At 41.5% G+C, this 25172-nt stretch overlaps 1 protein-coding gene across 2 annotated transcripts in view; it reads right to left on the bottom strand.

Annotated features, from left to right (window-relative positions):
• The window catches only part of LHFPL6 (LHFPL tetraspan subfamily member 6), a 234410-nt gene that overhangs the window by 13318 nt on the left and 195920 nt on the right, over positions 1–25172 (bottom strand). Inside the window, exons 3-4 of one of the 2 annotated variants that reach the window (XM_013049293.2) lie at positions 17394–17492; positions 16642–16970 (exon numbers count right to left, since the gene is read on the bottom strand). In XM_013049293.2, the coding sequence (XP_012904747.1) occupies positions 16831–16970; positions 17394–17492 (239 nt within the window). In that variant the 3' untranslated portion in view covers positions 16642–16830. Of the gene's footprint in view, positions 1–16641; positions 16971–17393; positions 17493–25172 lie in introns of those variants that run through there. The other variant, XM_004779235.3, reaches the window with a different exon arrangement.

Raw genomic sequence — 25172 nt, 5'->3', positions numbered from 1 at the left:
TCATCTTTTCTTTGGTATAAATAATGAGGGCACGAAGGTGGAACGATCAGTGGAGAGACGGAAACTTTTGTCCTCTTCAATACCAGGGACAAAAGTTGGATACATCTTCCTCTCTTGAATGAATTCCTTCATGTCACTGAATAGTCAGACCATCCTGTCTGCATAAGCATTAAAAAAAAAAAAAAAAACACAACAACCAAGAACGAAAAGAATCTATCGCAGGACCAAATTCCATTTGTTCTTTTGTGAAGTGACTGAACAAAGGTGTCACTAGTAAAAAAGAAACAAGTTTAAACCTTTGGCCTCAAACCTACAAAGGCTTTCATTCCAACGTTTAATGGAACAAGTGGTTAAAATGCTCTTGTATGTCTGAAAAGAGAAGAGAAGGATGAACACCCACACTTGGCTGCTGGGTACAAAACGGAGAGGTAAAAAGACCGGAAGGAAGAAAGTCCATGAAGTGTGGCTCTTTCTCAAGGTCATGGGCTCGTGCCTGTCTGTTCATTACTGGAAGAATAAACTCTCTTGTACACAGCTTCAGGGCCCCGTTGATTTATTTATTTGTTGGTTTGTTTATTTATTAAAAGACTGATTCATTTTTTTGAGAGAGTGAGAAAGAGAGAGAGCGTGAGTGAGAAGGGCAGAGGGAAAGAGAGAATCCCCAGCAGACTCCATGCTGAGTGCAGAGCCTGACACAGGGCTCCATCTCAGGACCCTGAGATCTTGACCTGAGTGGAAACCAGGAGTTGGATGCTTAACCGACTGAGCCACCCGGGTGATCAGGGGTCCAGCCGTACTGCATTCTGGGTATCCTGTAGGGACTTGCTTTCTAAAAGCAGATCTCAGGCACGCCCCGTTAGTACCTCCTGAAAAAATAGACAGTGGGGAGGTGTGGGTCATGGTAGAATCCCTCAAATCCTAAGCACTGAATTTCCCAAAATGCCCTAGCAAGGGGAGGCCATGTTCATGCCTCCTACATTTCTAGAGCAGCACCACAGTGAATGGCCCCAGTGTTTTTCCTCAAGGTCTGTGGTTTTTGTCTCAAACAGAGCAGGCTGACTTTATCTGCCTGCCCTGCCCCTCAGACCCAGGCTCAGGATACTGAACAGTAGGGTCTGAAGTCTCTGGAAGTTGAATGAGACCTTTCCCCCCAAACACAGAGCATGCCTCAATGAACAATAACTAGCTCTGAGCACTGGAACCACTTCAACAAAAAGAGGAGGCACGAAATGTCTTCAGAGATCCACACCCCCCCCCCAACCTTCTTTGTTTGCCCTACTTTCTCCACAGGTTAACCAGGATGTTAGTAAAAATATAAAATGCAAATAAATAAATAAATAAGTTGGATCAGAACCTAATGCCACCCCACCCCCCTCCACACATTAAGAACATAAAATGCAGAAGTGACACTGGTAAGGACTGACACACTCAAGCTATGGCCTGAGTAAGTATTTTCACAAGCATGAATGTCAAAGGGAGCAGGGATTTACTCTCTGGAAGAGGTAAGATAGGCATCGTAATAGCACCATGTCTAAGGAGATAGGTTATGGGTAAATTCTGATCCGAAAATATATGTCAGCCTTGTAAATTTGATCCAGTCCAGCTTCATTCATTCAGCAGCTGGAGCAGGAGGAGTGAGGCCAGGGCTCTCCAGAGGAGTCCACGAAAGGCAATGCCTGGTGTGCAAGCTCTATACTCAATTATGACTACGTGCCATCTGGGTCTCAGACTGTAGGGGGAAAAAACCGTTTTGAAATACAAATTAATTCTTTTTTTTTTTAATTTAAATCATTAGCCAACATACAGTACATCATTAGTTTTTGATGTAGTGTCCAGTGATTCCTTAGTTGTGTATGACACCCAGTGCTCAGCACAATGGTATACATTTCTCTTCTGGAACGCCACAAAAATTGTGCTAAAAAGCTTTAACGTTAACTCGCTCTATTGTGTCTCTCCTGTCTCCAAAGAAATGTTTTAGCTTGAACTTGAGGGTAAGGAGCTGAAGAAAAAAGAAAAGTTTTGCCCAAGTACTATGTACTACCTCCCAAGGAAATGGTGCTAGCTATCCTCCACTTAGGGATTTACCAGAAAACCCATTCGAGGTCTCATATCTGCACATTTACAAAAGGGCTGGACTCTCAGAATGATAGCTGGGCTTGCCCTGAAGCTCAGTAGCCTGAGCCCAGACATACATCAGGGACAAAAGACATTTCTACTTACTGTTATTACTACTACTGTCACTAGCAGTATATTCTTTCTTTCCTGAAATCTTAATATGTCCTAATATCATAAGGTAGGTTTGGACAGCGAGCATATTTTTAAGCAGCTGGAGACTTTAAATACTACTTTGTGTTTGTTATTTTCTGCGACTAGAAAACCACATAGTAGAACTAAAATCCGGAACAAGTAATACTCACTATAAGAAAAGCCCAACAAATTCCATTTCTCACATGTATAGTTCTACACTTAAGACGTACCAATGTAAGAGCTAGATTAGATAATAGTATTGCATCAGTGTTAATTTTCTAATTTTGGTAACTGTACTCTATGTAAAAGGACATTACTTTTAGGAATTATTCCCTTAAGTGCCTAGGGTTGGAGGAGCGTTGTATCTGAGAGAGACAGAATAGAGCAGGAAGATTGGGAGAGAATGATAAAGCAAATATGATAAAATTTAATATTAAGAGAATCTGGATGAAGAGTATATGAGAATCCTTTGTTCTATTTTTATAACATGTCTATAAATCTGAGCTCATTTAAAATCAAAATTAAATGAATATAAAAATTTATATATTTTATATATACATGTGTACATATACATACCCCCATGTATATAAATATGCATATACACATACATATACATACACACACATCTATATATAAAACGAGTGGGCAGCTTTTATGCTTGTAAACAAATATAAAGAGCCAGAACTCAATAAAGACGTTGGTCATATGGCATGCAAAATGAGACATCTGCATAAGTGCAATTTTTGTTACGTAATTTTCCTTGTGAAAATAGGCATCCACCCTCTTCCACTCCATTTGCACAAGTTACTCTGTGGAGCACAGCCCTCAGCGGGGGGTCTGAGGAGTCCCTGCCCTCTAGCTGCACCCCACCTAACACAAAAGCTCATGCCCTTCCTGCCAAGCAAAGCCCGCCCCAGCGGACCACAGCCAACACAGCCAACAGCCTGCAGATTAAATTTACCTAAAGAAAGAGGACATTCTAGCATTAATCATAAAAGAGTGTGAAACACTAGGGGAGGGGCATCCAGAGGCAGAATGCAGGTGTCCAGGTGAGGAACAACTGGAGCCCCGGATCCTTCTCCTCCCAGAGGCGCAGGGCAGAAACACAGAGGGTCTCTTCGCCTCCACAAATTGTCTTCAGGCTAGTGGTTGTACATGCTCCCTGTGGGAAACATCACTTCCCACTGAAGGAGAGGGGCTTTTCCAGCTGATAAGACTTTACAGGAGCAAAGCATATGCTCTGTAAGAAAAAACTACAGGAGGTGTATATGCCATCAAAGTCATCCCTGGCAAGTCCAGCTGAGAGCAGGATGCCAAGTCAGGACGCGGGGTTAGGGCTACAGTAAGAAACCCAGCTTTGTCAGAACCAGCGCATCACACCTAGGTTTCTGCATCCTTGGGACTTTTCCTCGCTCCTCCTACTCCCACCTAGCCTATCACGGCATCATGGATTTCAGAGCAAACGAACATTTGAGAAGGATCATCTAGGGCAAGGGTTGGCAACCTTTTTCTGAGAAGGGCCAGGTAGTAAATATTTTAGGTCAAAAGCAGCCACGGATGCCAAGTAAACACACAAGCCATCTAGGGCAAGGGTTGGCAACCTTTTTCTGAGAAGGGCCAGGTAGTAAATATTTTAGGTCAAAAGCAGCCACGGATGCCAAGTAAACACACAAGCCTAGCTGCATTCCAATAAAACTTCTGGAAAACACAAGTTCTGGACAGATTTGTCACATGGTGTGCTCACATCCTTGACATTGGTCACCTCCTGTATTTTGCCAGTGACGTTAATGTAGCTCAGGAGACCAAGGTCACTTTCCCAGGTCTCTCATATGTCCAGCAGGAGAGTCTTTCTCCTGGTTCCAATCTAAATCCAGCCTAATTTCCTGGTTCCAATCTAAAGCCGGGCACTGAGGCTGGGTTATTCTTAACCAAAAATCTAGTCCTGCCTGAGTAACTGGGTGATAAGTATGTATACCACATCATTACCTACCTGTACTTTTTAAAGTTAACCTCACAAAGCCAAAGCAAAGAATTATAAAGTTGTGTGTGGGGGGATAAACCTCTTTTGCCAACAAACCAGTGGAACAGATGTTCTCAGTATAAATAAATCACCAGCATGAAAACAACTCTCAATCTCTAGACAAAAAATGAGCAGGGCTAGATGAACAGACAAAATGTGGCATATCCATTTAACAGAATATTACTCAGCCATAAAAAGGAATGAAGTTCCAATATGTGCTACAACATGGACGAGCTTTGAAGATACCGCACTAAGTGAAAAAAGGCAGACACCAAAGGACAAATATTGCAGGGTTCCATGTAGGAGCTAATTTGAATAGGCAAATTCACAGAGACAGAAAGCAGAACAGTGGTTCCTAGGGTCTGGCGGTTGGAAATAACGGAGAGTTATTCTTTACTGGGTACAGATGCTATTTAGGATGATGGAAAAGTTCTGGAAATAGAAAACGGACAGTGATGATGATTGCGCATTGTGAATGTACTTACTGCCACTGAACTGTTCACTTAGAAATGGTTGAAATGATAAATTTTACATTATATACATTTGGCACAATGCAACGAAAAAAGGGCAGTGTTAGAGAGAACAGAGTCCGTCAGAGAAACTGGTTCTGGAATACCCGAAGAACAGACATCTGGGTGATTTTGCTGGGTGTGGCTGCACAGGAAAGGACATTTCATGTCCTCTCACGTCGAGGCTGTCAGGGGTGTTCCTGATCCTACCACACCAAGCCTGCTCACTGTTTTTCCTTTCCATCAGACCCATTTGGGTCCTTCCTCTTAAACTCTGCACTGACTCAAGGCCCTGGATCCTCCCATCCTGAATTCCGATAAAAGCCTCATAACTAAGAAACAGGTGGCAAAGATGCTTTGCTTATGTAGCATTCCTGCGACACAAAGATGGACAGACAAAATAAAATAAAAAAAGAAAAGAAAAGAAAATTTCCCTGGTGCTTCCAGAAACATAATCAATTTCAGTGTAAGTGTCAGAAAAGCAGGGTGAGTATATCTGAATTCTTACCATCCCACCAATCAAATGGACCTCTGTTCCATGGTCCAGTAAATGATTGTGTTAAGATATTTGCAAGATCTACATATGAAAAACGGTTTCCCCTTTGTCCCGTCTGGCCAGCTGAGTCTTTGCTAGTGCAGTTGTTATCAATCTTTGCCAAATCCATCCTAAAAGTGTCACTAGAGATAATGCCACTGTTAAGGTGGTAAGTCACACACATTGGCTCCATATACACAGTGCACGCTGGTGGCCTTTGTGTTCCCGCTGTGAACTGACACAGAATCCCATCTCCGTAGCGGGGAGCCTGAGATCATCAGGAGTGAGTGGGGTTTACTCAGTGTATGATGACAGATTATCCTTTGGTTTCTGTCTTTCGCTGCCATTTCTAAAGGCTGGAACAACCTGAAATTCAGCTCCCCTGACTCATAAATGGCCACGAAAGACAGTGTGAAGGGACCTAGATTGTCTCTAATTGCTGGTCCTCCGTATGGCCTGCACCTGCAGCCGATTTTCCAGCAAACCGACAAGAAGAGAGCTCTCTACCTTTTAAGAGTTTGGAGACCACTTGGCATGAAGCAAGCACTGGAGCAATGTTCTAGGGCAGGGTTCTGTTCCCTTGGGCAACAAACCACCAGAAATCCCCCAAAGACTGGGAATTGAGCTGTTCAGGGATGATCATGCCGTGGCTGCCATTCCTAAGGGCAGCATACACGTAGTTGGAATGCTTCAGTGAAGCTGGGTCTCTTGCTAAAATATGAAAATATGTACCTCTCAGTACTGGTGGGTAAACACGCACTTCCCCGAGTTCCATTGTCCCTTCCCTGCCTCTCAGAACTCTAGAGAATCCTAGCCTCCCGTCCCAGAAACCCAAGAAACGGTGCCTGGCAGAGCAGGGTCTCCAGGGCTGTAGTCAAGATTTGTCTCGGTTTGGATGGGTCAGGGCCTCTGAAAAACTGGTTGTTAGATATTTCGAATATCACTGGGACTTAGAATAATGGCTGGATGCTTGGATGGATGCTTAATCCCATCATGTAAGGACAGGGAGTATGGTTAACTCTCTGAGCTAATCCACAATCTTGAATGCCTTTAATCTCACTGGCAAGAATCCATTTTTAACATTCATCATAGTAATCAGTGAGATGTTAATTCTACCAGTAAAAATCCATTTCTGATGGGGCGATCCTAATAGTCAAGCTTCTGGTGTTGGTTGAGTTACGGAAAAATGAATGCTGTGTTAACCCGCCTTGAGTATCTGTTCTGGAAGACACACCTGAGTTGTGACTTCCCCTAATTAATCACACCTCTCTCTTTATCCTGAAGTATTTTCAAAGGAATCACAGGCATTATGACAGTGGTGTCAAGAACTGTGAAGAGTGAGATTTTACTCTTCTTGCATGCTAGCAAATCCAATTGCCGTCATTTCACAGATGCTGGAAAAGCCAAAAGGCTCCCAGGTCGTGGGTGGAGGAGTACATCACTCACAGCTCAGCAAGCAGCTTGAACTTCATGTTTGCATCCATCCCTCGCCTCCCACCCCACAGAGGGGCTGATGTGGCAAACCAGTGAGTTTGGGTCACAGTTGAGGAATCCCATGCTTAGGGAACCCCAATTTTTTATAGCAGACTGCAAACAAATCTGCCCCAATTTTTTTTTTTTAGATTTTATTTATTTATTTGAGAGAGAATGAGAGAGAGAGCATGAGGCAGGGGACAGTCAGAGACAGAAGCAGACTCCCTGCAGAGCAGGGAGCCTGATGCGGGACTCCATCCTTGGACTCCAGGACCATGACCTGAGGCAAAGGCAGACACTTCACTGGCTGAGCCACCCAAGTGCCCAAATCTGCCCAAATTTTGACCCACAGGGAGACATTATCTTTGCATACTAAACATGAAGCAAACTTGTCCTCTGTTCCAGCAAGCAGGATTCAATACGTTCCAAGGCTGTTTGGTATACAAACATCTTTGACCAGACAGTTGAGGACCAAGAGCTCTCAGGACATGCTGAAGAACTGTCTCCTGGTACTGGCACCAGTGCAACTGGCCAGCATTCTAAGTGGAAACATAATCAATTCACTAGGAAGGTCATTTTCACAGCTAAGATTTCAAAGAAGAATTGGTGGATGGGAGTACTTATTTGCAATGATGACTATTGTAAGTATGATGTTTTCCCCTACAACATCCCCCCGACAAACACTTTCACAGACAATGAAATCAAGTCAAAAGGGTTCAGTGGCTTTCCAGTTTCAGGGTTGGGGGGATTTGAGGACTGTTGGCAGGTAAAATCTAGAGGTCAAGTTTCTTAGCCTCCTAATACCAGACTTCGAATATGGATTATCAGAGGTTCTAACTCTTCTGATGTCAGGAACATATTTGAATACTATATAAGGGCTACAAATAAAGTCTCCAGAAATCAGCATGGGCACACAGGCATATAAAATTTGCACACGATTTCAGTGGGGTCACAAATTTCTGAAGCCTATTAATGGACTTTGGACCCTTGTATGATCCAGAGACACCAATCCCTGGAACAAGGCTTACCGCAACATCAAACTCATTTACCAGTTGTCATCAAAACATCCAGTTGCCAGGCCAGAGTCGTTCACTATCCAGATACCATGTAGCTGGCATTCTTAGCTATCCAAAGCATGACCCCAAATCAGGAGATAAGGAAAAAAACAAAAAACAAAAAACAAACTATCCAGAGCATACAAAAATCAGTACTTCCAAGATACATAGTGCCCAGAGACAAGAGTTGAACTGTGTTCCTTTATTTAAGATTATTTAGAGAGAGAGAGAGGGAGAGTACCAGGGGGAGGGGCAGAGGGAGAGAGGGTCTTAAGCAGACTCTGCTGAGCACAGAACCCAGGGTGGGATTCCATCTCACTGCCCTGAGATCATGACCTGAGCCAAAACCAAGAGTCAGTGCTTAACCAACTGCGTCACCTAGGTGCTCTGAATTGTGTTCCTTTGAAAGCATGACTTTAAGATGATTTATGATGATTAGATTAGAAAGGACACAAATCAGAGGTGAGGGAATAAGGAGAGAAAAGTATAATTAATAACTGCAATGAGTAATTGCTGACAGTATCTCATAAAACTGGAGCAAAACGACAGCAAAAACCTGAAGGAACTCAAAAATTTTTTCACTCTCAGTTTCAGCATAAAGGCAAATAACTCTACAAACGTCCTTCACTCTTAGGAATGACTCCTTCTGAATCATATGAGAACATAATTGCTAATAATTTTTTTAAAGGCTTGCTTTTGTTTTTTGTATGTTTCATATATTCTGGCTAAAATGATGGATACTGGCTATCAAACATGCACATCCTCAAACTATTTCAACATGATTAGAACAGGAAGTGTGTTGGCCTTTAAGGCAGAAAGGAGGGGCTACTGGTTACCGTAGGTCATCTGTGTAGAAAGCACCTTCCCCCTCATCACATTTAATCCATTTAATCCTTTCAATGGGCCTGTGAAGTAATTATTATCACTGCCTTTTAGAGACTGAAGAACTGAAATTCGGACAGGCCAAACACCTGTCCAGAATCCCACATCCAGGAGCATAAAACTGGGATTGAAATCAGTCCATGTTTTCCCCATTAACTTATTCCTTTAAGGGGAAAATTCAGTACTCTGGAATAATCTATTCATATGAAATTTTCCAAAAAGATCTCAGGAATGAGTCTTGCTCTACAAAGTCTCTACATTAATTAGTTTTTGTCAACATTCCACCAGGTTAAAAATCAGATTAGAAGACAGATCAGCCTTTTGATGACTTTGTTATACTTTTGGTTTTATTCTAAAACACATTTGATGTGTTAATAACCAATAATGCCTGCAAATATCTATTTCTAAACAGAAGATCTGCTAAGGAGGGCAAGTGGAACAAAGACAACAAGACACAGTAAAGGCACAAAACAAGTGAGTTCTCAGTTCTGGGGCAGAAATAGTTCTCCTGAGACTAAGAACCATAATATCAAGTTTTGAAAGAACTCTAATGTTCCTATAGACACATCTCCCAGCAAAAGTCCTTGGAAGGTTTTCCTCCATGTTACTATTTGATAACAGAATGTTCTAAGACAAATCTGGGATAAATCTCTCAACTATAATCTCTTTGAGGGCAGGGAGCAGGTAGGGGACTTCTCAAGGGGGTTGCATTAATCACATAACCAAAAGGGGCACGCTTCAGGATGGTAGGAGAGGATGGGTTCTTCTTCCTAATTAGAAGATTATTCCCCAAATCCTTAACTACCAGGAAATTTTAATAAAATCTACAGATTTGTTCAAGATGATGTTCATAGGGCTGATTGATCTTAATGGCCCTTTCTTTCTTAGGGATTATCACTGATAGAGTCAGTGGAACAAAGTTCATTCCTGAGAGAGGGCCTAAAACATCAAAAACAATTCAATTTAAAATTAGTGCTTTTCTACAGCCAGATTAATATCTGAGTGGAACATACTGTGAAAGAGTTAAGAGCATCTAATACAAAAGGGTAACGAGAATAGCCAGTTCAATTTCCTGAAGTTCCTTAAGTCTGCTTTAAAATAGCGTACCACTCAGGTCTATCTATATATATTTTTGTTTTTATAAAGAACTGAAAAAATGAAGAAGAATCTTTAAAAGGGAGACTGGTCTATTCTTCTCAACGGCGTGATGGCCATATCTTAAGAAATATTATTTCCCCCAGGTTTTTTTTTTTTAAAAGAGAATTACCTTTTCCTACAGTCACTGAATTTCACTGCTACAAATCACTGTTAGCCACTGAATTAGGCTTTAAGAAAGTTTAATGCAGGATTGGTGATGGTCCTGCTCCTCAATAACCAAACCAAAAAAGATTCAGGAGGTTAAGAATTTAGGACTATTTCTTTTTCATCTACCATGGCACTTTGTTCTTTAAACTATGACCATGAACTTGATTTTTTTTTTTTTTTCTGGGAGATGGTTAAGTCATATTCCTTTAGAAAGTAATGCCATAATTCTCACCAGGATTTCAGCGGCCAGGAATCGACAGAATCATACTGGCAGCTTCCTTTTTAGAGTCACAAATCAGCAGTGAGATTTCTCCCTTCCTTGCCTCTTCCCCTCTCTCCTTCCCCTCGTTCTTCTTCATTGCCTCTCCCCACGCCATCCCTTCTTCCCCTTTCCTCTCCTCCCTCCCTTCTTTTAACCACTCAGTGGATGGCAGATATATGACATGCGTAAGGATCGTGTTTATCTTAATTCATAATTTCATCCTAAGTATGTGGCATAATTTCTGATGCCAAAAACTTGCTTAATAAAGATCCATTGAGTAAATAAATCTGTTGAATACTTCTCTGGGCCAAACACTGAGATAGACACTGAAGTTGCAAAATTCCCGTCCTGTGGGCTCATCTGGAACCTACAAAGATGTGTTTAGGGAAGCAGACAGAATTGGATCTAGGATGATACAGAAGGGATACCTTCGCCTAAAGCAAGACCAGAAGCATTTGCTAAGCCGTAACTTAAAGCAGTTATGTGCCCAGTCTGCTATTTTTGTCACGGTCCCACTAGTATTCATGGCCCTGAACCGAATTGGTTCTTCTCCTCACTTTCTAGAATGAATACGGAATACCCTTCTCTTGAAAAGAGGCCCCTAAAAAGGCTGAGTGACCAGCAAAGCTGGCTGTTTTTCCTTGGGTGGTGCCTGGACCATGCTCCGCCACTTCATGGAGCTTCTTCTGCTGCTGGAACTTTTCCCAGCACCATCTGGAGTCACATTTCAGAGTGCTCCCTCAAGACCTCATGGGTCTACCCAGTTTGGGGCGTGGTGGAGCTCACAGCAGCCTCTCCGTCTTCCTGCCATCCTCTTGCACTAACATGCTACATCGGGGAATACAGACTCCTCCTGGATCTTCTAAATGACTTCTAGCAACTTGGACAGATTTTCTATTTTTGTTGCCATTTTTTCTCCACTCACTATAACCTGCAAATTATTTTTTCTCAAGTGTGACTCGATTTGAAAGGAGAGAAAACATAAGTCAGGAGTCAAAGAGACGTGTTCAAAGAGATGTGTGACATGGTCGTTGCTCAGATTGGAAGAGACTTCTTCACTGGATGGAAAATGTGGAGGGAACAGGCTCTCATCTTTTTCAATGCTGAGAGTTTCTGAGTTTTCAGAGTTTATGGTACTGTTCCTGAGAACCAAGAACATAATTTTGAGAACAGGAAACATGATGGCTTCTTAATCAAATTAAATAGCAAAAGTGAAAGCAATAATTACTCAAATTTACTTGGCAAATTAGCAAGACAAATTAATTGAAACAGTGCTTTTGATCATCAGGATATAATTAGAAAAGTCGGGTGGATGAAAATATCTCTGAGGCATGAATTAAATCAATTGGACAACCTGATTATAAAGACCTTATGCTTACTGTGTAAATCCAAACTTACTGTTACGAAATGTAAAAGAAAGAGGAAAAGATTAATCAGCAAATATTTATTAAAAATTGTCCTGTACAAATAACGTGAATAACAATGGCAAACATCTACCAGATTTTTATTATATGACGATACCAGAGTATACTACATGTAATTCTTATCACCTGTATTGTTTGTTCTCTTAAAAAGTAATAAATAAATTCACCATTGTTAACACTTACACATAATAAGCCATTATTGACCCTTAGTCCACAACCATACACTTCGTGAGAAAAGGAACATATGCCACCAAGGCCAACAACAACAACCACAAAGACAGACTTCTTTCTTAGCCTCATCTTCCACTTAAAAATAACAGTACTCCTCGGTAAAATCTGGTTCTATAAAACTCTGAACACATCCAAGCTCCGCCATAAGAAGTCAATTTTATACATGGTTTCCCCTGACAGCAGCAATTCATTCAAGTTGGCCCCATTAGATTGAGGAGAGAGACTTTTATTCCATTACTGGGAAGAGGGGGAAACTCACCCTCTCTTATTTGACATGAACACAAGCTACAGGTACCAAAGGCAATCATCTGTGAGGAGAAGAGAACTAGCCTCAAGATGAAGCCAGACTTAAGATGGAAGGGCCAAAGGCCGCCTGGGTGGCTCTTAAGGGTTCTTAACCCAGGGTTCTGGGATCAGGCCCCACGTTGGGCTCCCTGTTTGTGGGAAGCCAGCTTCCACTCCTCCCCATTCGTGATCTCTCTTACTCTCAATCTCTCTCTCTCAAAATAAATAAATAAATAAATTAATTAATTAATTAATTATTTTTTTTAGAAAATGGCGGGGCCGAGGATGGACAAGAACCCTACAAGTGGCAGGTCTCCAGTTCAGCAAAATCCTGGGCCCTGGACAGCATCCTAGAGCTCTTGAATCAGTTAAGTCTGCAGCTCACCTCACCTAACTCTGGCTTTCCTATGGTAAGAGGTCGTAAATACCTTCTTTGTTTTACCGAGTTGCAATCAGATCTTTGTAACCTAAAGAGAAAGCACCCTGATGTATGTAAAAACAAAATGAATGTTAAACTACATTCTAAGCAAAGTATTAAAAAAAATGAACTTTCTTTCTCTAGGGAGGACAAACTGATGGTGGCCAGAGGGAAGGGGGTAAGGGGATGGGCAAAATGGGAGGAGGGAGTGGGAGAGGCAAGCTTCCAGTTATGTAATGAGATAGGCACAGGAATAAAAGGCACAGCTTGGGGAATATTGTCAATGGCACTATGGCAGTGTTGGATGGTGACAGATGGTAACCACACGTCTGGTGAGCACTGCATGACACAGAGAGACGCTGAATCACTCTGTTGTACACCTGAAACTCATGGAGCACTGTGTGTCAGCTATACTCAAAAAAATTAGAAAATAGTCATTTTCTATATAAATCAGGGTAATTTTGTTTCAAAGCATGGCTGCTGATCCCCTGCCCCTGAACCACCTGGCATTCTTGCTTCAAACACTGACGAGAGAAACAAGTCTACCTCTGATTTTAACGCTAAAGGCTGAAAGCTACTGTCAAGGCAAGCTGTACGTATGATTTGAGTTGGGTAATTTAGGAATTCATTATGCAGCCTGCTTGTACTTTTGTTTCCCTGTTTTGAAAATACGTGTATTCAAACATGCTCCTGGCTTCTTCATAAATAAGAATGATCCAAAGGTAAACAGCAACAATCTTTGATTTGTAAAAATGGGTATGTTTGTGAAATTGCTGCAAAGCTATGCACTTCATAACATATTAAAATGCTTGAGAAATAATCAATAGCCTGATAAAATTGTTTTCGAGTCACATAAAAGAATTCTTTGCAAATCTCCTTGCTAAGGAAAAAAGGCATTTTAAAAACTATTTTCTATTAGACCTCCTACCACAGTACATTAAAACTACAAATGTGAGTTTCTCTGAAATCTCCTTCTTGCTTAACTACTACTTAGGTGTTTGGGTTCAGTTAAAATATTCTTAGCCTGGGAGGCCCTTTCTATCTGCCGTCCCTCATTTCTAACCCTTCATGCCTACTTAGGCTCTCTTCTGGCTCTTCTCCCCCACCCACCCTGCAATCTAAAACACTCACACTCACCCTCTATCTACCTAAACCCTTTACAGCCTTGAAGGCTAAGCTAAAAATAATACTTCCTTAGGACGCGCCCAGGGAAGGGCAAGTCCGCTTGACCTGTGATACAGCAGCTAAATAAAACAGCATCAGGCTCCTTTCTCCAGCCAGTAAGAGAAAAGATGCCTTTAACATGACCCAATAAGGAACTGAATTACTATGCATCTGCAGGGTTGAAGACTGCCAGGGAAGGCCTGCTTCAAGGGTGGCTGAGCCTCAGCAGGTTCCTCTGCCCACCCCACCGTCTGGGGTCTGCTCCCTCCTGCCTTTCTACCAGTGCAGAGGCAGGTGCTGGAGGGAGGGGCAGCATGGCTTCGGGTGCCTTTCCCTTAGGCATGTGATCCCCCTTTTTCCAAAAGCCTCTGGACGCATCTCCTGCTGTAATCCCTGGTCCAAATGGGCTTCAGGCTTCCCATCCCAAGCCAGTGGTAAGAGGTAAGATGATCACGATTAATTCAGAGTGCTTGCCACCTTTTCACAACAGAGCACAACAGAAGCGCAGAGCATACGCCGCATACCAGGGTAGTTGGCTGGGGCTACTCTGTGCAGCCCCTGCTCCAGGCCCTGACCAGCTGTCTCAGCAGCCGAAGGGATCAATTAAGGAATGTATCTGAAATGAAACTCTCTTCTGGAGTGTCAAGCGGTGTACGATGGTTAAAATCAGGGGTCCTCAGACCATAGCCCCACCACCTGTTTTTGTAAATGAAATGTTATGGGAAGAGGGTCACGCCCATTTATACAGGGAGTGTCTTTCCTGCTACCATTGCAACATTGCAAATCCTTGCAACAGAGACCATATGGCTCCAGAAGGGGAAAACGTCACGAGCTGGCTCTTTACAGAGACATTCTCAGCCTCTAGCTTCGAATCACCACCCAGCATGGAAGAATATTGGCAGGGCAACCATGGTGCCCACTGCCAGGCCCGGTACCCTTCCTTCCTAACACACATCCCAGGGATATTGTCTTCTTGAACACCTGCCTGTCCTGCTGGGTTTTTAAGTTCTCTGAACAGGGTGTTTTAAAATGCCTCACTGAAGCCATATCCCCAGCACCTAGCACGGGGCTTCTATAAATATTTGTTGGCTGGATAACTGAATGAAGGCACTCCTTAAATAATCTTCTGTACAAAAACAAAAGCTGGTTTCTTTCAGGATGTGCTCTAGAGAGAGAAAGTAACATTTTAGTAACCAGACGCCAAAAAAGTGACCCACGCCCCACGATAAGGAGAGCGGGAACCTTAACAATGTTAACACTTCCCAACCCTTGGGAGGAAGGTAAGTCTGCACACTCTCTCCTTGGAGAGGTGGCAGCGATGAACTTGGGTTCTCAGAAGTAGTAGAGGGAGAATGTGTCTGTGGCAACCAGCACGCATACCACTAAAACCGTGGGCATCCTTCCTGAGAATGCTTCCCCTCACACACATGCTCTGGCTCCCCACTCCAGTCCTAGGCTCTCCCTGGTTAGCCTCATGATCTATGACTAAAACCATTCACTGAAGTTCAGCCTTCATCAGCGTTCAGCGGAACAGTAACGACTTTTTAAAGATAAAAAACAGAAGCAGTTTTGTAGGATGCTTTTGTAAGACCTAGAGCTCATTTTATCTATGAATAATGCCAGTTTTATTTTTTTCCTTCTCAGCCAACTAAGAGAAATTTAAAAAGAAACAGGCAAAAATTAAAACACTGTGGTTTGAAAATTGTTAAAATGGTTTAGTGGGTTTAATCACATAAGAAATTATTACCACCAGTAAAGAGGCAAGTTTTTTTTTTTTTAAATTTTTAAAGTTTGACATTCAAATTTTTAATCCACCATGCTGAGAAGATACAAAATACGGGGATGCAGTAATGAAAACTGCAAAAACAGGATATGGGTTTCATTATAACCTGCTAATTAATACAGCAACACACAATAGCAAGAGATTAGCAAGAACAGTACTCTAATCAAGTTGAGGCGTGTGTGAAACAGCCAAGAATGCCCAAACACTACAGAAAGAAAAATGCCAAACACTGTGTTAAAATATCTCCCCTGGACACAGTTTGCTTTCCAAAAAAAAACCCAAAAAACAAACAAACAAACAAAAAACCCACCAAAACTAAACGGCAAAAACAAAACAAAACAAAAAAACCAAGCTGACATTCAACACCACGCCTGCATTTCTTCCCTTCTCTGCAATTACAGCAGTCACAAGCAAATCCAGACTTGGGAACGAAAGCCTTAACAAGGAGGGAAGGGCAGTCAGAAATCTCTTTTCTTTTTATCCATGCAAATGAGTAGTATTTAACGTATGGGCTTCTCCACCAAAAGAACCAGTATTATTTTGAGGAAAGCAGGGTGTTTGTCATCCAGAGTCAAAAAAACCACCACAACAACAACAACAAAAAAAACTGCTTTATTTTCAAAATCAGAGAACTATGATGTGATATCATATCTGTCCCATTTTTTCAGGATCTGACAATTTTTTTTCTCAGAAGTTCCAACTTCAAATTTTTAAATGATGATTTGGGATAAATACTGACATTAGACCTACTCCCTCGAACATTTCTTCTTAGAGGAAGTATTCAATGGGAAGAGCGAATGCTAAGTTAGTAACTCACTATACACTAACGGTCTAAAACTTAATCTGTCTATCCTTATAGTAGGGGAAAGTATGTTTTCTTGGTAATAGTCTTTGATATAGTGATAGCAGTTGCAGGAAAAAAAGTCCTCAGAAAATAATGCAATAAAGAAACACTTACTTTGTTAAATTTCTCATTATAATATACCTTAACATCACAGAAACTGGACTAGATGAAATATCCAACTAGCAGGAAATAAGGAAGTGTTTAAATAAATGCAGGTGCATCAGCCAAGTGAACTATAATCCAATGTACAAATTATAACGATGCAAACCATGTAGGACTCTGCAACCTTCTTTAAAGACAGCTAAATAGAACACACCATAACTCCACGTGAAAATGATTAGTACACACAAAACCAAGGTCACAAGGTGCCCTTCACCAGCGTGCAAACTTCGACTACTCACTCACACGTCTTCCAGCTTCTCGCATCTCTGGGGTCTCTGGGGTCTCCTGATGGGCTTTTCTCATTCCTCCCTGGTGCTTTTGCTGAGCTGTATTCCTGGCTTGCCAGGTGCTTCTGTCTACTCCCAGACAGCCTGTATGCAACACTGTGTTTAAGACCCAGCCCTGCCACAAACTTGTCTATAACTCTAGAGGGAAACTGCTTTGGACCTCTTACCCCTGGACAGGTTTGTTGGCTTTGTCCCTTCAGGCAACCTGTAAATTCCATGGAGTTATTTTTAGCACATGCAGTAATAATCACATGATTCTGAATGAATTGATCAATGAATATAAACTTCTCAGAGCGGGGGCTGTTTCTTATCTTTGTCTCGATAATACTTCCCTTAGCCCAGGCAGACGGTGGACTACCAATAACGTCACTAAACAAACAGATAAATGAAGGTCTGTGGATTGTTACGCTTGACTGCTGGTTGTATTAGCACTTCTGCTCTCTGTATCTATGCAAGGTCAGATCAGGTTCTTTTCTACAAGAAATGCAATCTGTGAAGAAAACTTACCCAGGTCGAACTGGCCGGAAATGTAGCCACAGGTCTGCCGAACTTCCTCACTGTCCCAGCCCAAGGGGTAGAGGGCGCAGCCAGCACCAATCAACAAGCCTGCGAACAGATAAGCCAAGAGGGCTTTAGCAGTATTCCTCTGCCCATCTAGATAAATGCAGCAGCAGGGAGGGAGGAATTGGGATCAGCAATATAGCACAAGATCATGGTGATTGCTTTTTTGGGAAGCACCAGCCAGGGCTCCTGGAAGCAATCTAAGGTCAGTTGGATTCCATGAACAATTTCAAGTCTGCTTAAAAGGAAAGAAAAAAACAACAAAACACTGATAGACAGCTCAGTTTGGTTCCAACTTCGTCTTTCAAAGCATTAAAAGCCTTGCAAACTCTGTTTAGGAAATACAATTCAGATGCTTTCTAAATCGCTCTTGTAGAAGTCCAACCAATCCCCCCATCAGTCCACGCAAACAAGTAAATCAAGAACACGCAGAAGTGCCTACATAGGTCATGCTTCGTCATGCATTAGATCTTTTTTCCAACTGAAGAATCAAAATAGAGTGTTTCGGCATCATTCAATTTTACCAGGGGCAGAGAAAACATAAAGATTTTCATGATCCGCCTGGGCACAGGACTAGACCATTAACTGTACTACCCTGCTATTACCCTGCTATTACACTCTGCTGAAAAGTTGAGAATCCGGGAGCATCGCTTCATCTCAGAAATACTCTAGAAGACGGACACTTCTATGATTTAAGTCCTCTTTGCAGTGGAGACCAAAAGTTTTGATGATCAAACTGAAAAAGGGGGCTGGTTTACTTTAATAGGAAGTCATCATGGCGGCATGCTCTGACCAGACAGCTTTTGCTCGGCGTCTTCTGTGTCTTCTGTGTCAAAGCCTAATGTGGGTCGACAAGAAGCTGAATGAGGCTGAAGCCCTCACCCCCAGAATCTGAGGGCTAATCAGAGAGTAACACCTTGTGGTGTCAATGAACGAGCACCGTCATCCTGAAGTCCCACAAGGGTGCTGAGCCCCTAGGACCCCCCACTCCCCACACACACACACTCAGTCCGATGGGTGAGAACAGCAGCTCAGCCCGAGAGAATGCGGGTTATACGGGGCTAAATGAGAGACCCCCGGAATTGAGGAAAAAGTCCACCAGGGGGGGTAACGTCGAGGCAGAAGGACCGGTCCTCAAGTGCCTCTAGAAGAGACTTTCAGTATTTTTGTATTGAGTCCCCTTCTGTTGCCCTTTTGCTTCTCCAGAACTCTTGCCCCTGGTGCCTGACTCTTGGCAATCTTAGCTCCCACACATAAGTAGTCTCTTTCTTTATGGGCACAGGAGGGACTGCTTTCCAATCCCTTGCCAAGCTATATGCTGAGCTGTGTGGAGAGACATCCCTCATGAACTAACATAAATTTCTCACCCTGGTGCACCTCCCTCCAATCTGACCGTCCCCGGTCAACAGTAAAACAACCATTTAATGCTCGGTGAGTGAGGCTCTGTGATGCGAGCGGATGCCTACAAAGAATCATTGAAAGTGCAAACCACGAATTCCAGGATGCTGTCTACGCAACTAGATAAATATGAATTGTGTCGAGGCTGAAGAATAACCCAGAAAACAACTGTATGAGATTTTGCTGACTGAGCAAATGCCCCCAGTGACTGGTTTCCTTAGGCTCTTCCCCTTAGGACAGAATTTATAGTATTCTGAAGACAAGTAGAAACTAGTGTTATCCTCTGTCAGGTAAAGAGATAATGAGGAGGCCAAGGTTTATGCAAATTGAATTCCATGAAGGTTTAATAAATAATGTGGTCTCACTGCTATGATACTCAATTCTTAAATTAGTAAGTAACACCACTTTTTGAGAACTCGCGAGCAGTATTTTAATGGTGACAAACGTGGAAAAAGAAAATTTTCGAATGTAAGAAAAATGAAAAATAGTCACATTTAAACCACCAGTTTTCTCTTTGTCTGATACACAAACAAATGATTAAATAGTCTCGTTTGCTAATGTCCTTTTCAGATGGCAGGAAAATGTGTCATGTACTCACAAAAATGGCTGTTTTGGTCCAGTATGATGCCAGGCATTTTGAGAAACTAAACAGAAAGGAGATTATATATGGAGCACATTGACCTGTGGTTTTCTAAGTGGTAGAACACTTAGCAGTCAGGATTCTTTTGTAGAATGTTGGGGTGTCCTTGTGACACTATGAAATGTAGATTCAACTGTATAAATAAGGAACAATTTCACACATAAGAAATTTGTGTTATGTCTATGATTTTTTAAAAAAAAAAATACCATGCGCATAGCTCACATGAAAAAAAAAATGTTAGGTGAGGGCAACTACTTTATCTGGATTCTTACATTAATATTTATATAGCTTTTGTTTTGTCCTCTGCTAACTAGCACTCACAGTGAAAGAACCCAGATACATTTCTGGGAGAAAAATGTATGTTACAAACTCATCCGTCTAATTGGCGGGTGCAATTTTAGATTCTGCAGGTAAACACTGGTGGCCTCCCCCTTTCTTTCTACTGTTATAAGTTATGGAGAAAGCAAGTCTTAGACTAAATTCAGCCCAATATACAAGGATGTTTATTACTTACCTGGCACGGAAAGCAGGCAGATGACCAATTCTGTAAATTCAGTGAAACCCTCCACCCCAGATTCATCACACATTCTAACAAGTGCCATCTACATACAATAAATAAAACAAATGTTCAACCAGCAGGTTCAGGACACTCCAGACAGTGCCTTCCATTTAAAGAAATGGGAAAGGAGGCACAAGACCAGAGTTTAGACCTGCCCAACACAGTGGCCCTGAGCTCCATATAGCAAACTTAAATTTAAGTTTATTGAAATTAAACAAAAAATTCATCTCTTCAATGGCACCGGCCACACCTCAAGGGCCGGATAGCCACATGGTGCTGTTGGCTACCATAGTGGACAGGGAAAAGATAGATCATTTTCACTGCTGCAGAAAGGGCTGCTGCAGAAAACTATTCTCAACTCAAGACACTACTCCAGGAGGATTCTCCGTGGGGCAGATTCTTAAACCCTAAGCTTGATACTGCTTGTTAATAAAAATCATCCCTGCTCTTTTAGATTCTCCCTTTCTAGATGGGGCTAGAAGTGAGATATTTCAAATCCTTCCCCGGCAGAAATTCTAGTTCCTGTCTGTCAATGAGAAGCTCTCCTGTGGGAACCAGAAGGTAAAAGAGAGAAATCAATCAGTTTCCCATTGGCAGCTGCAACCAGGGGCGTGCCTTTTTGCAGACTGTGGATGAGATTGTGAGCGTGGCTTCTAAGCAGCCTCCTCCTCAGTGGCACCCACTCAGAGCAAATCTCACCTGTAGTTTCCTTCTATCCTTATATTTCCTGATTTCCTGAATTCTTCTCTGCCCTTCACTTCTCCAGACCTAATAAGTCTTTGAAACTTTAACTTGAAATACCTGTCATGGTTTCTTTCACTGGTCAGACTCTGGCTGGGACATGCCTGACCCGTGCTGATACGTGTCTTTCTCTCCTACCCTATAATTGGTACAGTATCCCATCTTCTCAATGCAAAATTCTCCCTAATCTAACAATACAGCTGGTTACTAAACCTCAGCAAGTATAGACTGATATTAGAATGTTTCATGTTAACCCTCTGTGGTGTGGTCTGTAGTTAGGGAATTTGTGCTAATTAACCTTTCCTGGAGTACGGTTTTCTGAAGTGAATCATTCAATGTTCACCAACTGTCCCTAGTTTGTCAGCTGTAGTCAACTAGCATTTTACTGCCCATACCAAAGTACTATATTGTGAAGTAAAGTTAGAGATAATTAAACATAAAAATAAGAACATCTTTTTAAAGTATTACTGACGTACAATATCCTACTAGTTTCCGGCATACATAATAGTGATTTGATTTTTTTATATGTTATGATATATTCCTCATGATAAATCTAGTTACTATCTGTCCCCATAGTTGTTACAATATTACTGACTATATTCTCTATGCTGTACATTACATTCTCATGACTGACTTATTGTATAACTGAACGGTTGTACCTCATAATCCCCTTTGCTTATTTTTCCCATCCCATTCCCCTCTTCCCTAGTAATCAGCAGTCTGTTTCCTAGATCTGTGAGTCTGTTTCTGTGTTATTTTGTTTGTTCATTTGTCTTTTTTTTATTCCACTTATAAGTAAAATCATATGATATTTGTCTTTCTCTGACTTATTTCACTTAGCACAATAACCTTTAGTTCCACCTATATTGTTGCAAATGGATTTCATTCTTTTTCATGGCTGAGTAATATTCCATTATAGATTTATTTATATATATATATATATATATATACCTCACATCTTCTTTATTCATCTATTAATGGACACTTAGCTATTGTAAATAATGCTTCAGTGAACACAGGGGTACATATATCATTTTGAATTCATGTTTTCATTTTCTTCAGATGAATACCCAGAAATGGAATTGCTAGATTATAGGATAGTTCTATTTTTAATGTTTTGAGAACTTCATACAATTTTCCATAATGGCTATTCCCACTGACAGCACACAATGGTTCTGTTTTCTCCACCTCCTTGCCGATATTTATTATTTTTTTGTCCTATTGATAACAGCAAATCTGACTGGTGTGAGGTGATGTCTCATTGTGTTTTAGGTTTGTATTTCCCTGGTGATTAGCTGACATCTTTTCATGTGCCTGTTGGCCATCTATATCTGTTCTTAGAAAAAATATCTTTGCAAGTCTTCTGGCCTTTTTTCAATTGGATTGTTTGCTTTTGTTTTTTTTTGTTTTATATTAAGATATATAAATTCTTTATATGTTTTTGGATATTAACCCCCTATTAACCCCAATGATATATTGGATATATCATTTGCAAATATATTCTCCAATGCCATAGGCTGCCTTTTCATTTTGTTGACTGTTTCCTTTACTGTGTAGAAGCTTTTTAGTTTGATAAAATCCCATTTGCTTATTTTAGTTTTAGTTGTTCTTGCTTGAGGAGACTAGTCCCCCCAAATATTGTTAACATCAATGTCAAAAAGCTTACTATCTATGTTTCCTTCTATAAATTTTATGGTTTCAGGTCTTATATTCAAGGCTGTAATCCATTTTGAGTTTATTTTTGTATATAGTGTAAGATGGTGATCTGGTTTCATTCTTTTGCATGTAGCTGGCCAGTTTTCCAACACGAGTTATTGAAGAGACTGTATGTTCTTGCCACCTTTGTCATAGGTTAGTTAACCATATATGCATGAACTTATTTCTGGTCTCTCTATTCTATTCTATTGATCTATGTGTCCATTTTCATGCCAGAACCATACTATTTAGATTACAACAGCTTTGTAGTATAGTTTGAAATCAGAAAGTGTGGTACCTCCAGCTTTGTTCTTCCTTCTCAAGACTGCTTTGGCTATTTGGTATCTTTTGTGGTTCCATGCACATTTTAGGATTCTTTGTTCTAGTTCTATGAAAAATGCCACTGGTATTTTGATGGGGATTGCAGTGAATCTGTAGATCGCATTGTGTAGTAGGATACTTTAACAATATTAATACTTTATCTTTCCTTCAATTCTGAACACCTTTGTGTGGATCTCTCTGGATTCATCTTATTTTGGACTCTCTGCATCTCCTGGACCTGGATGTCTATTTCCTGGTTAAGGGAATTCTTAGCCATTAGTTCTTCAAATATGTTTTCTGATCCTTTCTCTTTCTTGTCCTCTGGGGATCCCATTGATGCAAATGTTAGTATACTTGATATTGCCCCAAGAGGTCTCTCAAACAATCCTCATTTTTTAAAACTCTCTCCCTCTCTCTCTCTTTTTCTGTTCTTTGGGCTGACTGAATGATTTCCACTCTTCTGTCTCTCAAATTGTGAATCCATTCTTCTGTATCATCTAATCTGCTGTTGATTCTCTCTCGTATATTTTTCATTTCAGTTATTGTGTTCTCCAGCTTTGACTGGCTCTTTCTTACATTTCCTAATCCCTTGTTGAAGTTCTCACTGAGTTCCTCAATTCTTTTCCCTAGTTTGTTACCTGTCTTTATGACCATTACTTTGAACTCTTTATCAGGTAAATTATTTATCTCCATTTTGTGAGGGTTTGATTCTGTGGTTTTATCTTGTTCTTTTGTTTGGCACATACTTCCTTGTCTCATTTTGTTTGATCTTCTGTGTTCGTTTCTATGAATCAGGCAAAACAACTACTTCTCCCAGTCTTGAAGGAGTGGACTTGTGTAGAAACAATCTCTGTGTAGACTGCGTGTGCCTGGTGGCATTGGTAAGCTGGCTGGAGAGGGAACAGGCACAGGCCGGTGGGGAAGAGATCCCAGGGTGAGACAGTAGGATTCCTGTGACAGGAGGCTAGCTAGAGCTGGAAAGAGCACCAGGGCCACCTTGATAGGATGGCTGAAGATGGGGTGAGTATGGGAGTGGGGGCCTATGGCATGTCACACCAGGGCCACCTTGGAGGAATGTCTAGAGCTGATGTGCCCCAGGGGCCCAGGATATGAAAGACTAGCAGGCCAGCTAGAGTGCCTGGACCCTACTTCTGCCCACATGATCAAGCTGAAGAGGAGATATGAAAAATTGTCTCACTGGTCCTCCAACCCCGGAAGAGTTCCAGCAGTCCCTACTGGTTCAGTGGATGATGTAAGGCTAGTAAATGGATTTCCTTCACTTAAAGTCTGGTTGCCCTTTAAACCATTTTTTGCTGTGCCCCAAGGTAGGAGAGTCTGCTTATGGGCCCCTCAGTAATATTATCCCTCAGTGACTCTGCAGGTCACTGAGTCAGGGGTAGGGTTTCTGTCATTGCAGTGTCTCTGTCTCTCCTACTCTTCTATATGTGGTCTCTCTATCATTTGTTGTGCAGAAGCTGTTCCATCAGCCTTCAGTTCTTCTTGAGGAGGAATTGCTCCATATGTCAGTGTAGATTTGGTGTAAGGAAGGAAGTGAGATCAGGGTCTTACCAGGCTGCCCTCTTGGACCCACCCCAAGAACATCTTTTTAATGGAAGAAACTGTCATTTTTCAGTTTCAGCCGTGTTAAGCCTTAGACCATGTTGTAGAAATCAATGTTTCATGGAAGTGTAGTTTGAAAATCTCTGAACTAGACACCTCTTAGTTGTTATACTGCCTATGGAAATGGGGCTCGGAGAATATTCTGGAGCTTGAGGGGTTGCCTAAAGGATATCTTAGTGACCTAATAGGTTTTAATAGCTCTAGTTGCCTAATTCACTCCTGGAGAGCATACGGCTCAATGAGAATCTCTGGTTCACAAACTTTTATACCATCTACATGGATTTTCTTTATTAGATTTATAAATCTGGTGGTTTATAAAGTTCAGGGGCTTAATTATGTGGTATTTTAACCACATTTCTTTGTCACTGCCATAAAAGAGGTCATGAAAAAAATAGTCACATTATCATATTTTGGGGAAATCTGGGCCGAGAGGAGGAGAAGGGAGGAATGACAGTGCAAAGCAAGGCAACAACCTCAGGAAGCTGGTAGCAGAGGTGGGGGGCGGTGGTGGAGAAACTCTGAGATCATTTGCAGCTACAGGCTCATTTGTAATTAAGAAGCAATCTATTTTTGCAATCCTAAGGAGTCATCACAAATTTGCGTAAATCACAAATTTGTGTACATTAGCTCAAACTTTTACTTTTCATCTGGCACCTAGCTGACATCCGCTATCCAGGGGCAAGAGCTCATGAAGATCAGTTTGTGGGAGGTCTTAGATTTTTAGAGAAATGTTGCTTCCCCAAAAGAATGG

The sequence above is a fragment of the Mustela putorius genome, unplaced genomic scaffold, assembly GCF_011764305.1.
Source record: "Mustela putorius furo isolate JIRA1106 unplaced genomic scaffold, ASM1176430v1.1 tig00004013_pilon_pilon_pilon, whole genome shotgun sequence".
Lineage (NCBI taxonomy): Eukaryota > Metazoa > Chordata > Mammalia > Carnivora > Mustelidae > Mustela > Mustela putorius.
This window is presented reverse-complemented; position numbering and strand designations above follow the sequence as displayed.